The following is a 21,053-nucleotide window of genomic DNA, read 5'->3' as shown; positions in this document are numbered from 1 at the left end:
AGAAGCCAAAGAGAATCACTGGAGGTTATTGATTCAATAAGGGAGGGTCATGATCAGATTTTCACATAGTACCTGGTCTGGGCTCCCTCTCTCAACTTGTAACTTTTACTCCATCTCCTAATCTGAGATCCCTAAAGGGTGGCTGCGACCTCCAGTCCTAGAAGTACCCCTGGGGCGCCCAGTAACTCTTTAGCCATCACCAGCATGTTTCTCTTTAACCATCTTTTGGTAGAATAAATCAACTTTTAGCAAGAAACTGATAAACAACTTTCCTCCCAAAGCCTAGGACTCTCTAGTGCGACAGACACCCTATACATGGAACCCATGTAGCAGGAAGTCTTTTCTCCTTTCACAGAATCCTTTAAAAAGTCCCCTTAGATTCAGCTCTCTGAAGTGTAGAGACAAAATAAACCAAGTAATGCCCTGGTTTTTATAGAGTTTGAAAAGGTCCAAGGAGCCATGAGAAGTGCATTGATGAGGATCTGTAGCCCACCGTTCAGGAAGCCCCAGCAGCAAAAGCTGCAGGAGAGTCAGTGCTGGTGAAAGTGATGTTTCCTTTGCTTGTAGAACACAGTGCCCCAGCTCCTGAGACACTTCCCTCCTGAGATGGCTCATGAAGGATGCTTCTCAAGGATGACTTAGCTGATGCTACCTCTGCTATGGACTTCAGTCACAGGTCATAATGTGGTCCATCCTATTTCTGTTAATATGAGGAAAGATATTTTACAACAGTGATAGAAGAAAAAGAGGTTGCTCTGTTGGAAAGATAAACCAGCTGGTAGCCATGACTGCTACCTTTCTTTGAACCCAGTGCCTTATAGCATTTTTTTCCTCATTCAAAAGCCACCTGGGAGAGGGATTTCATCTGCTAGTGACTTTTGAAGGCATCTAGTTCCAGCAGTCAATTAAAAGACTTTGTGTCACTAGGAGGTAAGCTGACCAAAAAAAGTGAACGCTTACCTTCTCTGAATAAAAGCATTCCTTTTCTTTCTTTAAAAAGCCAGGTCAAATGCCAGCTCATCGAGGAAACCTTCACTCTCAGGCCTCACAGAGCACTTTCTTTTTGTAATTCTCTGATGTCTTTGTAGCATGCCCTCTGTAATCACCCTCCCTGTCCCCACTTGCACTGACAGTTGAGGTCCCAGAGGGTGTTATATTTTTTTTTCCTGACCTTATATGAATGAGGAGCATTCCCAGATGGCAGTGCCTGAGTGCCTGGGAGACTGGAAGACCCATCAAAACCATCCAAAGTCTCATTAACAACTGGGGTCCCATAATTAGTAGCAGCAACAGCCAAAACAGCAAGCAAGTCTGATAAAGGCTCACATAATTAGGCCAGAGATGTGCTCTTCACAGATTAGCAGGAGATTGACAGCACCCCCCAAACTGCACCCCCCCCCCCATCCTGGCCCAAATATCAAATTCAAAAAGGAGTCAGCCCAGCTAAGCAAGGAAGCAAAGAATTCCTATGAAGATTCCTTTCTCTGAAGTTAACTTTATACTCTGGGAAGACAGAAAAGGTCTCCTCAGGGTTCTTGGGGTATCTTTGAGGTATTGTGGCAGCCAATATAACTGTTAATGAGTTCCTATCCCATGTGGCCATTCTCATATCAATCAATCATTTGACATCAATTAGCTTTTACAAAGGGATATTTACTAAGAAGGTACAGCAAGAACAGAAGTTACAAAATCAAGACATTTTTGCAAACCAGGATTTTCACCGTAACACAAGATCACTGTGGAGAGTATATTCAGGCTTATAGTAGTTGAAACAGACGATCTGTTCCAACTTGGAGGCACACTCTGTCCCTCCTACCCCTGCACATTGACTTTGTGTGAAGGAAAGAGAGATTATGAACTTATTATACTGGTGAGGCACATGTTTATGTAACACATTGTAAGTAAGGCAGACTTTGTCATTCTTTCTTAGAGTTAGTTTCCCAGGATCCATAGCCATAACAATCTCTTGTTTCTAGGTATTAGATTTGAGCTCTCACGATTATAGTTCAAAACGTCTCCACCACACTTGCTTAGGGTTATATAATGAAAAATAATATAAACATTTGTGCTTAAAATTGTAAATATCCCCTGCCACTGCGCAGTGAGATACAGGGATGAGGTAACATAAAATTGGAGGCTATTGCTGGCAATATGCCTTCTCTGTCTGTTGCCCTATTAAGCAGGTGGGCACTGATCAGTGAAGGGGGAACCCTTAGGGTGGAATGTACAAGCTGGAACGCTGTATGTGCCTGGACTGACCCCCATCAAGTCTTGGGGGGAATATATGTTTGCCTCAACTGGCCCCCATTGAGGCTTGAGGGGATTTAGCACAAGCTATGCCTGTCTTGATTGACCCCATTGGGACGTAGGAGTAGTTGCCCTCCAAGCCCCTCTTACCAGCTCCTGCAAGAAGGGTGATTAGGGAATGCTGTAGGAGTTGGTGCTCCCATTATCAACAACTCTTGTGAAAAGACTAGACTAGAATAAAGTAAGATTATTAATCCCTTCGAAGCTGTCTTAGTGTCTTTTCTGTCTCACCAGATCAAGAGTGAACCCAAGACAGCAGCCCTCCTGTGCGCTAGCGTTTATCTGTCTTACATACATAAGAGAGAGTAGTATCTCTAATTTCCTGGACCTGGGAGATCTTTTCTCTCTTTTCAGAGTCCCCATCAAGTTAACTTCAACGAATGGAATTTTTATAAAAATCCGTTTCTCTCTTGCTCAGCTGCACTGGCTCCTTTTGGAATTTGACATCTAATGTGTGAACAGCGGGTCTGTGGCCTGCACATGTGAGCCTTTATCAGACCTGGTTGTTGTTGTTGCCACTAACTAACTGTGGGACTCCAGTTGTTGATGGGACTTCAGATGGCTTTAATGGATCTCCTAGTCTCTCAGTCACCCAGACACGTCCATCAAAGAATACTCATTCATTTATACAAGGTCAGGAACAAAGAAACATAACAAAAATAGAGGAGTCATACACTCAAGGACACATGGTAATTAGGGAGGGGAATAAAGCTTATCACTACCCCTCCTCCATTCCTTCTAACAAAGAAAAAAATGTAAGCAAAAGCAACATATCTACCTTCTCTAAAAAGATGGACTGAATTCCAAGTCCACAGTTCCCACTTATCTGCTGAGAGAAGAAAGATTTGCTTCTAATACATTTTCTAGTACTGAGATTATTCATTAAAGTTTATCAAAGATAATTCAGTGTTAGTACTTCTAACATTTACATTCTTACAGTAATTGTGTAAGGGGTTCTTTTCGTTCTATTTTCTTCATTCCTCATTCAGGCAATAAGCATTTATTAAGTGCCTGCTGTGTACTAGGTGCAGTTACGCTAAGCACTTCGGATAAAAGAAAGGCCCTCCTCTCATGGAGAGCTCACAGACTATTGGGGGAGATGACATGCAAACAGCTGAGCACACACAAGCTATATATAGAACAAATTAGAAATAATGGAAAGAGGGAAAGCACTAGAATTTAAAGGGATTGGGAAAGGTTTCCTACAGAAAGTGAGATTGTAGTTGGGACCCGGAGGAAACCACAGAGAGCGGTAGATGGAAATTAAAAGCATCCAAGGTTTGGGGTATAGTTATGTTCAATAATACCAGCTGCAGTGAGTCAATAAGTATCTGGAAGGCTTCTAGTGCCTTCCCTCTGTTCATTATCTTGTATATAGCTTGCTTTATCTATGTTGGTTGGTTGATGCTAAGTGCCTACTATATACCAGCAGCCATAAGCAGTATTGGAGGCAGCTAGATAGGTCCATGGAGAGAGCATAGGGCCTGAAATCAGGAAGACCTGAGTTCAGATTTGATTTAACCGTTTACCTTAGTTCACTGGAGAAGGACCCATATCTTTGCCAAGAAAACCTCATGGATAGTATTGGCATGCTATAGTCCACTCAACTGAACAACAAATATGCCAGGCACTGTGCCAGCCCCTGAAGGCAAGACAATCTTTGCCCTGGAAGAGTTCACAGGCTAATGAAAAAGCGCAAGCAAAAACAATCTAACCACAAGATAAATTTGAAATAATTAAGAGAGGAAAGCAATGTATTGTGAGAGTGGAGGTGGATAGATTCAGAACTAGTGGAATGACCAGACCACCCTCAAGATAATCATAAATGGCGTTCCTCACCACCTTTGAAGTCCATTGCCACTGGAAGGCTGACCCTGGAAAGTTTGGCTCTGTGGTGTTTACTACTTTTACCTGTGACTTGAATAAAGGTACATATAGCATCCTTGTGAAATCCAGAGTTGACACTAAACTTGGATGAATAAAATTTACTTCAGATGACAAAGTTGAGATTTCCCCAATACTTGTTGTGGCCAAAATTAGTCAAATTAAATTTAAGAGAAATAAGTGTCAAAAAATATTACAAATGGCCTTAAATGGAGCTAGACTTCAAATTGTCTGATAGATGGGGCTTCAATGGACAGCTAGGTGACAACTCCAAAAGCTAATATGATATTAGGAGTAAAAGAAGATGTAGTCTCTTCCAGGACAAAGGAACAACCTATGTTCTCATCAGATCACATCTAGAAAGCTATACTTGCTCTGAGCTTAGGTTTTAGGAAGGATGGTGATAATCTGGAATATATCCAGAGGAAGGGGACCAGAATAGTGAAATGATATGAGAGTTAATAGAAGGAACTGGAAATATTTAGCCTCTAGAAGACATAGTGATGCTGAGATAGTTGCCTGTCTTCAAATATTTGAGAAAAATTCCTGGAAAAGGGATTAGATCTAGTCCCATGTGCCCTAAAGGACACACTGAGAGGTCAGAAGTGAAAATGAAGCAGATTTAAACATACTGTAAGAAAAACATTTCCCAACACTAATAGCACAGATTTCTTTTTCTCTAAATTTCGTATAAATGTTTTTTGCATATTTTCATACATTCCTGATCTAGACCTCACGAAGTCTTTATCACCTCGTGCTTGACTGCAAGCTCCCTTGATAGAAAGCGGGGGGGGTCTCTGCTCTGGGTACATCATTTTAATAAGTAGCAGATTTGTAACATATGGAGATGATCTGGTAATGGACAGAGCACCGCCTTCTGTTACCACCATGTGTCTAAAACATGGGCAGCACGATCCTGGAAGGCAGAGCCAGGAGACATGAGGTTCTGTAAAGTACCACGAACCCCAATAGTTCTCCAAGGCAGAGTAAGTAAAGGAATCTGGAGGGGCGGGGGTTGGCCGTAAAAGGGCAGCGCTAGCTAGGACGATGAAATGATCTGAATAACAAAACTATAAAGATTTTGGCAGCGGTGGGATTCGAACCCACGCCTCCGAAGAGACTGGAGCCTAAATCCAGCGCCTTAGACCGCTCGGCCACGCTACCTGCGCACCCGCCAGCGCTCCTCGCTGACTTCCTAGAGGTACCAGGAGAGTGTGCCGGGACCAATCAGTGCTTCAGGATCGTCCTTTTGTCCTTGGGGTTATATCAGTCATCTGAGTCACAGGTGTGACTAAAACGCCGGAGACCGACAAGTGGGGCCTAAGCCATCGGGAGGGAAAAAGGGAAAAGAACCAGACGTGTTCGGGAGAATTCAAAATGGAATCAGTTTATTGGAAGGGGAAAAGGGGCGGGACGCAGAGGGACAAATGGGAGGAAGGAGCTATACCGCCCCCGGATCCGGGCTGGGCAGGAGTGCAGGGAAGGAGGGGGCAGACGCGGGCAGGCCGCGCCCCGGCGAGCCTGCGTCCCCGCGTGGGGGGAAGGGAGCTTCCCACGCCGACGTCATCGGCAGCCGCACCGACCAACAGACAGGCAGACTGGGGCCCGGCCGACACGCGGACACGCTGCCGGCCACACGTAGCCACGCACAGACAGGCAGACGTGCGCAGACGCACGCACACACCACGGGCACGCAGACACGCAGACGTACGCAGCACACACGGACGCACGCTGCATGCACACAGACAGACAGGCCGCACACAGCCTACAGACACACACACACACACACCCCCTACACCTTCACCCCGAGGCACACCGGACACACACCCTTCTCAGGTCGCCGGCCCCGCCCCCCTGCCCCGCCCTGCCCTCTCTTCTTCCCGGTCTTTCTTTTCCTTCCCCTCCCTCTTGCCCATTCTCCCTTAGGCGGCGATGGTGGCGGCTGTAGGGCGCGAGCTGCAAAGGCCCGGCAGGTGGCTCTGTGGCGCAATGGATAGCGCATTGGACTTCTAGTGACGAGAAAGCAATTCAAAGGTTGTGGGTTCGAATCCCACCAGAGTCGCTTTATTTTTTTCCCCTCACGGTCTTTGGCCAGCTGGGCGAGCGAGGAACTGGGAGGCCCGTTCAGATGTTCTCCCACTCCCTCCTGCCCTCCCCGCGGCTCTCTCGGCTCACTTACCTGTCAGCTCGCGGCATGGCCCGGGGAGGGGAGAAGGGGGGGACGGAGGGGAAAGGACGCGGAGAGAAAGGGTTCGATCACCACTTTATTCCATGCACTAGGGGGCTGGGGGACGCGGGGGCGGGCGGAGAAGGGGAGGGACTTGGAGGAACGGAGGGGAAGGAGGAAAGGAACGGGGGAGGAAAGGGACAAGGGGAAAATATATATATATATATTTATATAGATACTATATATAAACAAAACTCTCGACACGACCACAGCACCTGCTATCCCCACCTCTCCCCGCCCTGCGCCCTCTCTCCCCAGACGGCATGCGTTCCCGCCCCGGGACACCCGGGTCCAGAAGAGGATGCACCCAGACACGAGCCCCTCCCCCGCCCTCCAAAGCGGAGTCTTCTCTCTTTCTCTCTCACGCCCCACCCTCCCCACCACTTCCCTGCGCCCCTCTCCTCCCGGCCCCCCTCCTCCGGCCCCCAGCGCCCTACCCCCCTCCCCAAAAAGCTCAGGGCCAAGGTCTCCAGAAGGCGGGCGGTGGGGCAGGCGGGGACTTGCCCCCCGGCGGCGCCCTCTCTTGTCTCTGTGGAGGGCGGAGTCCTGTGTGGGGCGCCCGTGCGCCCAGGTTCCTCGGCCAGGTTGTGCTGAGCGTCTGGGACCAGGCGGAGCGGGGGCTGGTGGGGGGCAGGAGAGGGTGACGGTGGGCAGGGGCAGGCATCGAGCCTGGCGGCAGGGCGGCGGGGTCCAACGTGGGGCGAGGAGGCGGGCAGCGGGGCTCCCCAGCGCCGGGCTCGGGCCGGCTCTGCTTGGGCCGGAGGTAGCTGTGGAGGGTGGAGAGGAGCTGGGCTCGCGATGCCGGGTTGGCTTCGTGGACGTAGGCTGCCAGACGGAGGAGGCACTCGCGGAAGCCGGACAGGTAGCAGCTGGTCAGCGCCTCGGAGTCCTGGGTGGGGGATCGGGGGGCGCCTGGAGCGGGGGATGGGGGGAGCAAGGGAGAGGGGGAATCAGGGCAGGGAAGTAGCGCCAGTATAGGGGGGAAGACAAGGGGGGGGACGCGTGGTGACGTGCGATGGGGAGGCAGAAGGGGAGCAAGGAAACATGGGAATGGGGAGAAGAAGGTCGACACCGCCACGGAGACAGAGATAGATGAAGGGGAGGGGTGGGGGGGCATATGGAGACAAATGGGGCGCATGCAGACAGATGTGAGGGTGCATGGAGACAGATGAGGGGCGCACGTAAATAAGACCATAAAGAGAACCGGGGGCATAGAGGCGTGGGGAGGAGGAGACAGAGGGGAGGGGTCGTAGGATCAAGGAGAAGGGAAAACCAAACGGAGAAAGGAGGGCACCAGGAGATCAGCGGATCGATGGCAGTGGAACACGTAGACAGAGACCGCGAGGGCGAGACACAGAGACAGACAGACGTGTGTGTTATTCATTATCATCACGATTACCTTCACCTTGAGGGGGGAGCCCTGGGGGACACACCATCTTCCCACCCTTCGGTCCTTACATCCCCCTCTCCGATCCCCACCGCTTATCTGCTCTCCCCTTCTCTGCTTCTCCCCCGTTCCATCCCGCTCTGCCCTCCCCGTCCCGGCAGCCCCGGCCCAGCGCGTTGTACCCGTTGTACCCGGGGGCTCGGCCCGGCTCCGGTCCCTCAAGTAGCCTACGGCGAACTCCAGGATCTCAGCCTTCTCCACTTTCGGGTTCCGCAGGTTCTAGAGGCATGATGGAGTAAGGGGAGAGAGACAGGGAGGGGGGAGAGAGGGGGGAAAGTGGGAGGGGGAAGAGAGAAGCGGGGCCCAAGAACGGGGATTCATTCCACCGGGACGATATCCACTGCAGCAGAGCAGAGGGGGGCGGGAGGGGAACGGAGGGGAGGAGAAGGAAAGGGAGTGGGAAGGGACTCGCGCGAAGGGGGCAGGGGGCCGGGGGAGGTCCGAAGATTGGGATTCCGAAACTGGGCTGGGGAGGGGCGGGGAACATGGCTTAGGTCACTGGGAGACAGATTTTTCTGGGGTGGGGGTTGGGGCAGCGAATTAAGTGGGTTCCCCAAAGGAAGAAAAGGAAAGTGGTGATATGGGGACTGTAGGGCCTAGTAGCTGGGTTACTGAGGAAACTGAGAATTGGAGGGACACAAGTGGGGGTTCCTATAGGGTCTGGGAGGACTGACTCCTGAGTCCCTAGGAGATCTTGAAGGCTGGAGAAGCAGACCTTTAGATCTTTGGAAGTCACTAAGTGCTAGGACTAAGGATCGGACACATGGGACCCTGAAGGTTCTGAGACAGGGCTAGGAACAAAACACCTGAGTCCCTGAGGATCTTGGATATTGGCATTCAGGATACCTGGGTCCCTAAGGGGATAGGAGTGGAGGAAGGGAAGGCGACTTCACTGACCTGGTCCCGGGTCCTCTCCAGCAACAGTAGCCTAAGCTCCTCTAGGCTCCGATTGATACGATCCCGGCGCCGCTTCTCCACTAGCGGTTTCAGCATCTGTGAGTGGGAAGAGGGGAGGCCGGACCGAGCCATACCCGAAACTCAGCCACAGACCTGCTGCCCCAACTACCCGCTCCGAAACTCCTCAGGGCCCAGAGGCTCTCCCACCTTATAACTAGTCCCAGCATTCTATACCCCTAGGCTCTCGGTGCCCTGTCCACCTGCCTCCCCCATTATGCAGTTCAGGATTCAGTAGTTCGTTCCCTTCTCGGCTCCCATTCCACCTACCTCAGTGTTCTGTGCTTTCACCCCACTCTTTTACTTCTCCCATCTCTCCTCCTCTTCCCCAGTCTTTACTTCCCCCCCCACTTGTCTGCCTGCCTTATTTTTGAACTTCCTTTCTATATTTTCATCTTCACGCCTCTAGTTTCCCCTTCTCTTTTGTCTGTCCCCTTCCTTTTTCTGTCCCCCCCCCCCGTTTTTCTCTGGTTCTGTCTTTTTAGTTTTCTTCCCCTCCATCTCTATTTTTTCACCGTGTCTTTCTCTGTCTCCCTGTTCCTCTCTTCCTCCGTCTGTCTTTTCCTTCCTTAAAATGGTGATATTTTTCTTCCTCTTCCTCCGTCTCTCTCTACCTCTTTCTCTACTCTATATCTCTATCAATCAGGCAACAAGCGCTTGTTCTGTGCACAACACTTTTTTTCCGTTTTTCCCTCCTGATTTATTGCCCTTAGCAAGACTCCCCCTCCGCCTTCTCCAACCTTTTCACCTCTCCTAGGTTTCTCCTTCTCTTTGATCTTTCTCTAAAACTTATTCCTAGTTTCCCTTCTCCCTGATCCCAACCCCTCTTTTCACCCGGACCCTCTACCCACCATCTCTTCCTAGCCATCGTCTCTTTCTCTCCTTCCTATCTATTCTCTGGCTTTATTCTTTCCCTTGGTCTCCCCTCACCTCAGTTCTACGGTCTTCCCTGGGATTCTCAGGTCTTACCTTGTGTTTCTTTTTCTCCCCTGTGCTCCCCCTCTTTCCTTGCTGTCTTTGTTCTCTGCCCCCTTCTTCCTCTTTTCCGCCTCCATTACTGGACCCCCAGGGCTCTATGGCCATGACCACCTTGCCTTCTCTTTTGGGTCCTTCTGGACCCTCCCTCCAAAAGTACCCCCAAAGTAGGAAACTTTTTCTCTCTGTGTCCTCCATTTGTTTTTCAAACGGCTTGGGTGCCTCCTCTTCCTTCCCCCTCTCCCTTACCTTGGGACTATCCCTGTTCTCTGCTCGATCCCGGGTCACCATCTCGCATCTGGACCTTGGAATGGAGCTGGTCAGCGCCCGCCCAGTGCTTTATATCAAGACCGAGAGTCCCTGGACACCGCCTCCCTCCAGCACCGCCTCCAGGACCCCATCCTTCTCTCCCCCTCTCCCCGCCCCTTCCAGGGCCTATAGTGCCAGGCCAGGTGTGAACAGCCAGCTCAAGACCCCCCAGATTAAGGACACGAGGCTACCGGAAAAAAAGAAAGTGTGAGGAAAAAGAGACAAAAGGAGCTGAAAGGGGAAAGGCAGCGTGCTGGAGACTGCTGTTTCCCCCAAGAGAATTTGTGAGAGTAGGGTAGGCTTGGTGTTAGAATCAGGAAGTCTTAGTTTAACAAATAGGTCCCAGGGAAGAGGTATGGTTGCAGTGAAGGATGGATACTAGCAAGTACCATTATCATCTCATCCTTTTTGGATGGAGTTCAGAGAGAAAATAACACATTCAGCTCTTATTTTTTATGCAGGATGGTTTGGATAGAGAGATACTTTTAAAGTCAGAAAGATCTGGATTCGAGTTCTGCCCATACTGGCTACAGTGATCCTAAACAGGACAACTGGATGCTGCTTTAATTTGGTAGGGGAAATTCTTAATTGGAAGCCCCCCGATACCAGTAATCTACACACATATTAATATGTAGGCATATATTTCACATAATAACACTTCACATTTCCAGAGCAATATCCTCCCAACAACCCTGTGAAGCAGGCAACTCAAGTATTCTTATATTCACTTGCAGATGAAGGAACTGAAAGTGTCTAAGTGCAGATAAAGGTGGGTGCCCCCTTCCCCAGCATGTCCACCAGGGTCCGGGAGTACAAGTAGCCACACTGACCCTGATACAAAATGAAGCCTTTCTTTTCCCATGTCCTTTATCCCAACCTTTTCTGGTACCTGTTCCCGTGTTTTGGAAAAACCTCATCCTTTCCCTGCTTCCCTTCTTTTAATATCTTTCTCTAGATTTTTTTACTTAAAAGCTCACATTTAATATAGTGCTTTATAGTTGACAAATCAGATGTCTCCAAATCACTGCTTCCCAATCTCATTCCTCAAAAATACTTCCTAGTTTTCCCACCACCAAGCCACCCTCCTCACTTCCATAGTGATTTTCACAGGACAGGAATGTATATTTGAACCAAGCTGGGTTGATGAAGACTCATGGGGGCAGAGAAGCAGTGCTCATGTCTTTACTGTGTGATAGTGTATATATAGTTACCCATGATACCCAACTGTAAGCTCCAAAGGGCAGGGATTCTCTTATCTGAACCAGAGGCTGTCTTCCCTCCTCCTGTGCTAGCTGAATTGTATTCCAAATCTTTAAGATGATAACAAAAGGAGCCACTACCTGGCCCTTTCCCCTTTCAATGCATGCATGCCACAGGTAACGACTGGGATGAATAGCAGCTAAAATGTATATACCAGGCCCTTTGCTAAGGGTTTTACAATAATTATTTCATTCAGTCCTCACAACAACCCTGGGAGATAGGTGTTATCATTATTTCCATTTTGCAGATGAGAAAACTGAGGTAACCAGAGGTTAAGTGACTTGCCTAGCATGACATAGCTAGTAAATGACTGAGGTCAGATTTGAACCCTGGGCTTCTTGACTCTATATCTGGCACTCTGTATACTGCCATAGAATATCATATAGGTATAGATATATAGCTCTATAGAGCTCATATATTTTATGTAGAGTTCCTATATATTCAAATAGAAGATCAGAGCTGAAGGAAATCTGAGAGCTTATCTAGTCTGGTTTGATCATTTTATATATGAAGAAACTAGGGTTCCCCAAAAGGGGCAGTGACATAATTTGCAAGTGCAGAACCAGTCAAACCTAGGTCTTTGGACTGTCAGTTGAAAGATCTTTCCAACCACCTTATCTTTCCCATCCAACCCAACTTGGTCCAAAAAGGAAAAATTTTATTATTCCTTTTGGAGAGATTAGAAAGATAAAGAGACAAAGACAGATACAAATAAACAGAGAAATAGAAAAACAGAAAGAGAAATGTAAGGAGAAAGTCAGTTTTCTCCAGACCCTTCCTAATACTCATAGTAATGCACAGCCTTGTAAATTCTGCAAAGAGCATAAATTTGGCCTCTTGAAAACATCTCAGCTAGTATAATCAGGGATGGGGTGCCCTCCAGACTATAGACTCAGACTCCCCAGTGAGGCCAAATGGGATCGCACAGATGTTAAGGGGGGAACCCAGTTGAAGGCTGAGACCTTCCCCACCCCCCTGGGAATTTGGGTCAGGTTTGTGGTTTCCTTTTCACCAGAGCCTGGTAGAAGAGGGAAAGGCTATTCACAACCAGGTGTGGGTCCAACCCCTGGCCATATGGGGTGGCCTTAATGACCCAGAGTAGCCTGGGTTGGGAGCAGGGGGCCAGGAAAGGGACCTTCTCCTCTCTCCCACCACACTCCATCATCAATTCCTTCCCAGACCACTTATCAAAGTGCCCCAAAGCCTCTGTCTGCAGCCTGGGATCCAGTTCTGACCTGTGCTCAGTCAGGCCCTACCTATCTGCTGGGACCAAGTTCCTCTAAAAGGGAGAAAAGACTTCAGAGTACCTACCTTCTCACCTTAATTCTAACCCTAACTTTGACATGTTACATCCCCAAACTGTGTATGTTTCCTCTGTTTGCATTTGTTTGCATGTTTTCTCCCCTATTAAATTGTGAGATCCTTAAGAGCGGGAACTGTCTTTTGCTTCCTTTTGTATCCCCAGAAATTAGCACAGTGCCTAGCACATAGTAGGCTCTTAATAAATGTTTTTTGAATAACTGAAGGAAGCACCTCTCAAACCACTAGTCCTACTGTCTCCTGGGGAACTGTGTGTCCTGGACCCAGCCCTAGCCTGTGGATCCCCTACAGCCTAGATGTCACTGGAGGAACTTTGGAATCACTTATTTATGGAAGCAGCAGGTAAACATTTGGTTCATTGGTAGGCAACTGGTTTCTATTATAAAGGAGAGCTAGCTTTGGTTCGTGTCCAGAATATAATTTTTTATCTCTTTTTTTAAAATTAGAAGTATTTTAAAAAAAAACTTTATATTTTATATGAAAGCCAGACTTCTATCTGGCTCCTGAAAAAGGAAAGGAGAATGCTCTTTTAACCAGTATGTTGTAATGGACAGAACACCAAATCTGGAGTCTGGAAGTACTGGTTAAAAATCCCATCTCAGACTCTTAAGAACTGTGTGACCCCAGGAAAAATCACTTACCCTCTCTGAGTCTCAGTCTCATTTGTTAAATGAGGATAGTAATAGCAACCAACTTTGCAGGGTTGTTGTGAGATAATAAATGGAACCTTAAAAACACTAAAATAAATATCAGCTATTATCATTAACCTCTTTCTCCCTCCATTTTTGCCCTTGGCTCTCTTTCTCTTCCATCTCTTTATTTTCCTTCCTTTTTCTACGTCAATCTCAGCTCCTCACTTCTTTCACCCTCACCCCATGCCTTCCTCAGGTGCAATTCTGAGAAAATTCCTTCTCCTCTGATCCCCAGCCAGAGGACAACTGGGTGGGAGTGGGGAGGGGTAAAGCAAGAGGGGGAGGAAGGTGATTAGGAGAATGGGCACCGGATGCAGAGGGGCAGTGAAAGAGTTTTGCGCACACAGCTGCAGGCTCTGCATTGTTTCTTTTCTAGGGATTTTTCTCCCAGTCTCTTATTTTCTCTCCTCTCCTTCCTCTCTCTCTGCTTTTCATCTCATCTCTGCATTTTTGCCTCAGTCTCCCTTCCTTTTTCTGCCTTTGTGTTCCAGGTATCTCTCATTCTCCCCTTTCTCCTCTCTCTGTTTTCTCTCCAGGTATCTATCTCTCAGGCCTCTCTCTCCCAGGCTCTCAACCCCTGGCTTCCCTGGGAAGGTTATTGACACTGGGAAGTTATTGACACCTTCCCTCCTGGCAGCTTTCCAGGCCTCTTTGATCCTGCACGCGCCTGGACCCTAGGCCCACGGGCCAGATGTATCGGCCACTTGTGAGAGCTCAGCAGGCATGCCTGTGGGGAAGAAGACAGAGTTAGGAGGATGTGGGAACAGAGGGAGACACCCCGGCCACAGAGCACCCCCCCTTTGTGTCTCTGTCTCCCTCGGCTTGTTTCTCTCTCTGTCTCTGGCGGTCTCTTTTTCTTTCCTCTGTGCTCTCTCTTTCACACAGACTATCTTCCCTGCTGCTGCTTCCCCAACTGCTCTTTCCATGCCGTGAGAACAGTTTATTTGGGCAGTAAGGTGTGAAACAGGAGGTCCTTGGCTGAGGGTGGCAGGGAGAAAGAGTGGAGGGGGAAGTCACCAAATGGGGGATAAACAAATGGGGCAAACTAGTTGGAGAGAAAGGTGTGGTAGAAAGAGAGAAAGGGAAGGAGAAGTGAAAACAGAAACAGAAAAATGGAAAGTGGACTAGGCAAGAAGAGTCGTAAGGCCTGACTGAGATTTTCTGAGAAGGAACCCACAGATTGAGGCCACAGGTAACCAAACAGGAGCTGGACCTAGAGGCTCCTCTCACTGGGACAGTGGAGGCCTGGACTCCTGGCTGCAGGCTCCAAACTCTGAGGCTGCCTTTGGTCTCTCCCAGGCTAAGATCAAAAAAAAGGTCACTGTCTTGGGGTTAGTAAAGGGCTGTGATAGGGGTAGGGATTGACTAATGGGGTCAACGATGATCTCTGACTTGCCTTTCAGGCCCTGAGACGCCGGTCCACACTTCTGAGTTTTTGCCTTAAGCAGTTTACATATGCATGGTTATATTACAGCCTCCCTGGATCCCAGACACCTGGCGGGTGTCTTTGGCAACTACGGGGGAATGGGGAATGCAGGGGAGGGTTGTAAGCTCGTGTCTTCCACGCGTAGGACACTGCAGGTCGGAAACGTAGCACAGCTGGTCAGGTGTCACCAATTTCCCCCTCCCTTGCTGTGAAGCAACTGTAGGCTAAAATTCCCAGGCCTAACTGCTCCTCCAGTTTCGGTTCTTCAAAGGAAGGGTAATGCAAGGGTGGGAGGACCTACTTTTTTTCTCTGTCCCTAGAGTCCTGGTTTCCCTGAAAGTCTTGGGAGCTAGGAGAGTGGGGGGTAGGAGTGGGAGGGGATGGGAACCTATAGATTTAGTGCCACATCCTTAAATGTGAGAAAGTGCAGAGTAAGTGCTCCTCCCTACTCTGTCCCCTGGGAATAATCCCCTACAGCTCCTTCCCCATGATCTTTCTCTCTGGCTCTCTACGATCTCCTCTAAACTCTCTGTGGCAGCCCCTTCCTGTGGGATCCCACAGGATTGAGAGGCCTAAGTGGGGAGAGAACAAGGAGATGAAAGTCCTATCCATTGGGATGAGTGGGCTGGGATGTAAGTCACAGCTCTATAGCAATTCCATTGTTTCTCATGTTGCATTTAAATGAATGAGGACACTTAGAGAGGTGAAGTGGTAACTCAGCTAGTAGGTGGCTTCGTGAAAATATTGTGGGGGCACATAAAAACACCATCACTAGAGCAGTAATGAGGGCAGAGGAAAATTCCAGCCGAGACCTAGATGTTCCCTATATGACAATTCTCCTGCCTTCCCCTTAAGCCTCCCTCCAACCCATTGCAATCCCCTACAATGCTCTAGTGTGGTCACATTTCTGGACCTGCCTTCCTTGGCTCTCCATGCCATCTCTTATATAGGTAAGGCCCTGCAAGTTAAGAGCTGGGGGATGGGAGCTTAGTATTTGGGTGCCGGAGACTTAAGAACTTGCAGGGAACAGGGAGGGGCTGGTACAGGAGGGCAAAGTTTCTTTAGGACAAAAGGAAGGAAAGGATGAAACTGAGGTGGGGGAGGGGAGCCCAGAGCTCAGTAGTTATACGAAGGGTTTCCCACGGTCTGAATGAGATCAAAGTCAAGGAGAGAGCCACACTGGTGGGGTGCAGGGAGGAAATGAGAATCTGGAAGAATGTAAGTAAAGTAATAGGATCTGAAGACAGGACACTGGACTGGAGAATACTAAGGGCTAACATAACAATAGTTTCGGAGTTTGTGTAGCACTCTACAAGTATCTCATTTTACCCTCACAACAACCCTGGGTTGTAAAGTCCTGTTATTTCCCCTATTTTATAGATGAGGAAACTGAGGCAGACCGTACTAATAAGTGACTTGCCCATGATTACACATATATTTGAGCCGTTCAGATTCAGACGGAGGTCTTTCTAACTGCAGGTCCAGCGCCCTATCAATTTCTCCACCTAAGTGCCTATAGATAAAGCTAAATATCCAGATTTTCAAAAGAGGTAGTAGGATATCATTTGGAAACTAAAAGACCTAAAAGTTTGATATTGGATTCTGGCAAAATATTAGAACATTATTAAAGTGATAGTTTACAAAGATTTAGAAACAGAAGCAGTGACCATTAAAAGCTGACTTCATTAAAGGTCAGTACCAGATTAACCTGATTGCTTTTTTCCTCTGAACAGGTTTAATACAGTGGTAGATCAGAGTTTATCTTTAATAATAACCTACTAAGGTTAGCAGCTTGGCAAAAAACTCTGGTATTTGAAAATCTCATTCCTTCTAACGCATGAGTGACTTATCTTTCTCAACCCTGTAGCTTGCAAAGACAAAGTCAGAAATCTTTTTTAAAAGAGTAGTGCCCTAACTTTGCATTTATCTGGCATGGATATAACTGTAATCAGGACATTAGGAAGGCCAAGCCAAGAGGCTGCTGGAATAAATGGAAAATATAGACAAATCATTTTTGTTGTTGTTATTGGGTTGTTTGGTTTTTTTTAATGTTCCATTTTACTCCCCAGCCATTTTCTTACCAGATGTCATGCTGCCCAGTATATACCCTCAATCCCTACCACTTCACACCTTTTCTAAATCCTGAAACATAAAAAGATCAACTCCAATCTTGAAAATGGTTTGTCATTTTACTCCCCTAAGGGGCCAGCTACCACCCCTGTAACTCCCCTCTGCCCCAAATAGCAACCTTTTCCTACCATTCTCCTATTTGTATTGCCTGCCCAATTTGAGGTCAGGGAGTGTTTTTAATTTTATATTTGAATTCCCAGTGTTTAGCACATGGCAAGTACTTAATATAATTAATTAATTAATTAGTTCTCTCATGCTATCTTTAAGAATCAGCTGGAATAATGTGGGCCAGGTTACAATTATGTGGATTCAGGTCTGATTCCCAATCAGACACCTGTCTGTATATATAGTGATGTGCCTCAGGGATCTGTCCTTGGTCCTGTGTTGTTTAATATTTTGAATAATGACTGATGTTTATCAAATTTGTAGCAGATATGAAGCTGAGACTAATACTTTTAATGACAGAATTCAGATCCAAAATTTTCTTGATAGCCTAAATCTAATAAAGTGAAATCAGACAACTCTGCAGCACTATAAACCTCAGGGCACTTGCCAATCTGCATTAGAAAAAAGGAGTTTCCTCAATGAGAGCTCTTCTGTAACAAACCCCAACCCCTCCCCACCCAAGTAGTAAAACTTGTATTCAGAAAATCAGCTACATATATTGGAACAGAAGCTGTGGGAAAGATTAGGGTGGAAGGTAGAGAGCTGTGAAAATCTGAGTCAATATTGTGACAAAAGAGACAAAAAAGCCAACACAATTTTGTATTGCATCAAGCAAGGCATACCTTCTAGAGCTGGGGAATAATCTCACTGTGCACTGCCTTGGTCAAGCCATATTTGAACTGTTGCACTCAGTTCTGGAAGTCACTTTTTAGGAAAGGGAGAAATCACTATGGTGGTACAGGAACTGATTGAAGAGACAATTTAGGTGGGACATATCTGTCTTCAAAAATCTGAAGGGCCTTCATGTGGTAAAAGGATTAGACTTGGTCACCTTATCCACAAAGGACTCCAAGTTAGGGAGGAGGGAGGGAAAGTTCCTAAGAATTACAGCTGTGTAAGAATGAAAGCAGCATTCTCAAGACCTCAAGATGGTTTCCCCCCAGTGGAAGACTTCAAGGTAAGGCTGGATAACTACTTGCAAACTTTGTAGAAGGGATCCTGTTCAGGTCCAGATTGAACTAGATTCTGAATTCTTTCCAACTCTGATATTCTAAGGTTCTGGAAAGGTGGATCAAGGAACTAGGAAAGCAGTTTCCACTTCTGTAAAATTAATGGGCTGTACAACAATATTTATAACCCCTCTTTTGTTAGTGGCAAAGAGGTAATATAAAGGGGGTGTTCCTCAACTGGGGAATGGCTGAATGAATTGTGATATGTGAATGTAACGGAATATGTGACATTTAAAAATTTGCGACAATGGAGTATTGTGACATTTTTTAAAATAAGGAAAGGGATCATTTCAGAGAAACCTGGGAAGGTTTATATGAACACATGTAGAGTGAAGTGGGCAGAAACAGGGCAATTCATGCCATTGTAAAGACAAACAATTGTGAAAAACTTAAGAACTCTGATCAATGCAATGATTAACCATGATTCCTGAGGACTGATGGTGCACCATGCTATCTACTTCTTGACAGAGAGATGATGGACTCAATTCTCAGAATGAGATATATGTATTTTTGGTCAAGACCAATTCAGGAATTTGCATTGTTTTACTGTGCGTGTTTGTTACAAGGTATTTTTTTTTCCCTTTTTGCAAGAGTACAGAGAGAGAGAGAGAGAGAGAGAGAGAGAGAGAAAGAGTTGGGAAGGAAGGAAAACAGAATTTTGTTAATTGGAAAAATTAATTTAATTTTAAAAAAACACTGGATTTGGATTCAAAAGACCTGGGTTTGAGTCTCTGTTACCTATTACCTGTATAACTTGGGCAAATCACAGAACCTTATTCCTCAGTTCTTTCTCTGTGCAAATATAAGGGTTAGACTAGATGACTCCGGAGTCCTTTCCAGGTCTGAATGAAAGATCCTTCTGGCAGAGAGGTGGGGGACTATGGGAGTAAAATATTGCATTTATTGACTCCGGAAGTTAGTTTTAATTACTTTTTTTTTCTTGTTTTAAGGGAAGGTTTAAATGCTGGAATGGGTGACAAGGATCTATCTGGAAATGACTGATGTAAAAAAAGGAAAATGATCACTAAGAGCATTTTCATCTTTAGAAAGGTTGAATTGAAGAACAAACAGTGTTCTTTCTCGACAGAAGAACTCGAGACAAGAGCTCTGCGATAAAGGTAGAGAGATGGACGTAGGGACCGGACCCCCTGACCCCTACCCGAGAAGTAGGTGTCCGAAGGCTTTAAATCACCAGCTTTAGAGAGCGTTTGAGATTACAGTATCGATATCACAAGTGAGACACATCCATCCGGGAAGCTCCTTGTTTCCCAAAACATCCCGGAGTCGCTGTGAGCAGGATTCGAACCTGCGCGGGGAAACCCCATTGGATTTCGAGTCCAACGCCTTAACCACTCGGCCATCACAGCTCCGCGCGTGCCGGCCGTCCCCATCCATACCAACCTATCAAAGCACCTTCTTTCCCCCCCACCCCCCCACCCCCCCCCTTTAGCTTCCTTCCCTAGTTCTTTGGGGCATCTCTGCGGAGGTGTCCTGGGTCGGCATCCCCGACCCGGCCGCTCCCAGCTCATCCCAGAAGGCTGCCCAGCGCCTCCAGCGCCCTCCTGCGCCTCCATCCATCTGCGAGGCGTTCCCTGGGCAACGGGCACACACGCGCGTGGGCCCTCACGGCGTGGCGATGACAACGGGGCGCCTCGGTGGAAGGAAGCTCGGGGGGATGCATCGGGCACCAGGGTGGGTCTCATAGGCTTGGCTCCCGAGGCCCACGAGCTGAACTCAGCCATCGGGGCGGGGAGCCCTTGCCCATCTCAAGCTGAGCCGGGGTGTGCGCAGTAACCAGAGGCGGCCTTACACCGAGAAGCAGCGCGGCCCGGCTTCGAACCCCCGGAGCTGCGAAAAAGCCACAACAGACGCAGAGGGGGAAAGGCTCATTTAGCAGATTGGATGCCTAGGATTCCTGGAGAGCTCGAGGGACCGTCCAAGGGCTCCGGGGAGCCTAGAAGTGCCTTGCGCATGGTTGGCATTCACTACAGTGTTTCTGGACCTGAATGAAGGCAGTCCTTTCAAAGCTCCTGCCTCTGTACGAGAAGCCCCATTGCCAGTCTGAGACATAGGGTCATTTATTTCCATCTCTCATCTTCCCCCTCTCCATACACATACACTCCCCCCATATTCCTTCTCCTCTGGGTGATAGGACCCTCTGTCGATTCAAGCCACTCTCACACTTAAGGAGAATTCCATGCTCCCTCTCTGCTCTCATTGGTAGATTCCCTTTCCCCCTTTAGCCACAAGTTTTGGGGTTGCTGGTTCCAGAGTCTACCCTCCTCCTCTCCAGCTAGCACATGTCAATTCTGAGGAGGTGGGGGTGATGTCAAACACGGGTAAGTGAAGTAGTGTTCATGTTTGGGTGAGTGATTCAGAGAAAAAGGTGGCCCAGCACTGCAGTGATTAATAGATCTAGAACCCTGGCTTCTGGGGTCTCAGGAAAGTGGGAAGAATGTTAAATGTGGGAGTCCAGATCCTGTTAGGAAAGGAAGGCAGGAAGCTGCTCCAAGACAGGTCTCCTCAGCAGGCTCTTGCTGCCTGCCATCATGGCCAATCTCCATTTACTTATGTCACCAGAGGCAGAGCAAACGGGTCTGCTCCTACTCACCTGAGGGTTTGTGCTGAGTGTGGTGGGAGGTCATGGTCTCAGTTGTGCCCCTCACTAGCTGTGTGACCTTGAATGAATCACTCCCCGGGCCTCAGTTCTAGAATCTCAGCCCCCTTTCAGTTTGAATTAAACTATGATATTAGGATTAGGAACTCTGAAACTATGGATATCAGGATTTGGAATCCAGTTTTTCCTCCATACCCAGCCCCTCCCCCCAGCTAATTGATTTCTTCTCTATGCAGCTGTAAACTCCAGGAACCCCAGCCAGCCCAGTACTGGTACATCTCTGCACACACCCCTCCCCCAATTAGACTATAATCTTGAAATTATCTGCCT

At 47.8% G+C, this 21,053-nt stretch overlaps 1 protein-coding gene, 1 long non-coding RNA gene and 3 other non-coding genes across 6 annotated transcripts; 2 read left to right on the top strand and 3 right to left on the bottom strand.

Annotated features, from left to right (window-relative positions):
* Positions 1-5,273: 5,273 nt before the first annotated feature.
* On the bottom strand, positions 5,274-5,355 carry TRNAL-UAG (transfer RNA leucine (anticodon UAG)). The gene has a single exon. It is a non-coding gene; the product is annotated as a tRNA-Leu (tRNA).
* Positions 5,356-6,166: 811 nt separating this feature from the next.
* Positions 6,167-6,253, top strand: TRNAR-UCU (transfer RNA arginine (anticodon UCU)). The gene is given in 2 exon segments: positions 6,167-6,203; positions 6,218-6,253. It is a non-coding gene; the product is annotated as a tRNA-Arg (tRNA).
* HES7 (hes family bHLH transcription factor 7) lies at positions 6,230-10,090 on the bottom strand. Of its 2 annotated transcripts, none has more exons than XM_072641126.1 (4): positions 10,044-10,090; positions 8,763-8,858; positions 7,988-8,084; positions 6,230-7,330 (listed from the first exon to the last, which is right to left on the bottom strand). In XM_072641126.1, the coding sequence occupies exons 1-4, from the start codon at positions 10,083-10,085 to the stop codon at positions 6,873-6,875; spliced, it is 693 nt and encodes a 230-aa protein (XP_072497227.1). In that variant the 5' UTR covers positions 10,086-10,090; the 3' UTR covers positions 6,230-6,872. The 2 variants fall into 2 exon arrangements, with proteins under 2 accessions (XP_072497227.1, XP_072497228.1); XM_072641127.1 differs by having other exon boundaries at positions 7,997-8,084.
* LOC140525598 (uncharacterized) lies at positions 8,851-16,812 on the top strand. The gene is made up of 2 exons (XR_011974067.1): positions 8,851-10,872; positions 12,543-16,812. It is a non-coding gene; the product is annotated as an uncharacterized lncRNA (long non-coding RNA).
* A 2,579-nt stretch (positions 16,813-19,391) lies between these two features.
* TRNAS-CGA (transfer RNA serine (anticodon CGA)) lies at positions 19,392-19,473 on the bottom strand. The gene has a single exon. It is a non-coding gene; the product is annotated as a tRNA-Ser (tRNA).
* Between the last annotated feature and the right edge of the window lie 1,580 nt (positions 19,474-21,053).

Source organism: Notamacropus eugenii, chromosome 2, assembly GCF_028372415.1.
Source record: "Notamacropus eugenii isolate mMacEug1 chromosome 2, mMacEug1.pri_v2, whole genome shotgun sequence".
Classification (NCBI taxonomy): domain Eukaryota; kingdom Metazoa; phylum Chordata; class Mammalia; order Diprotodontia; family Macropodidae; genus Notamacropus; species Notamacropus eugenii.
Note: the sequence above shows the minus strand (reverse complement) of the source record. Positions and strands in the feature narration are given on the sequence as shown.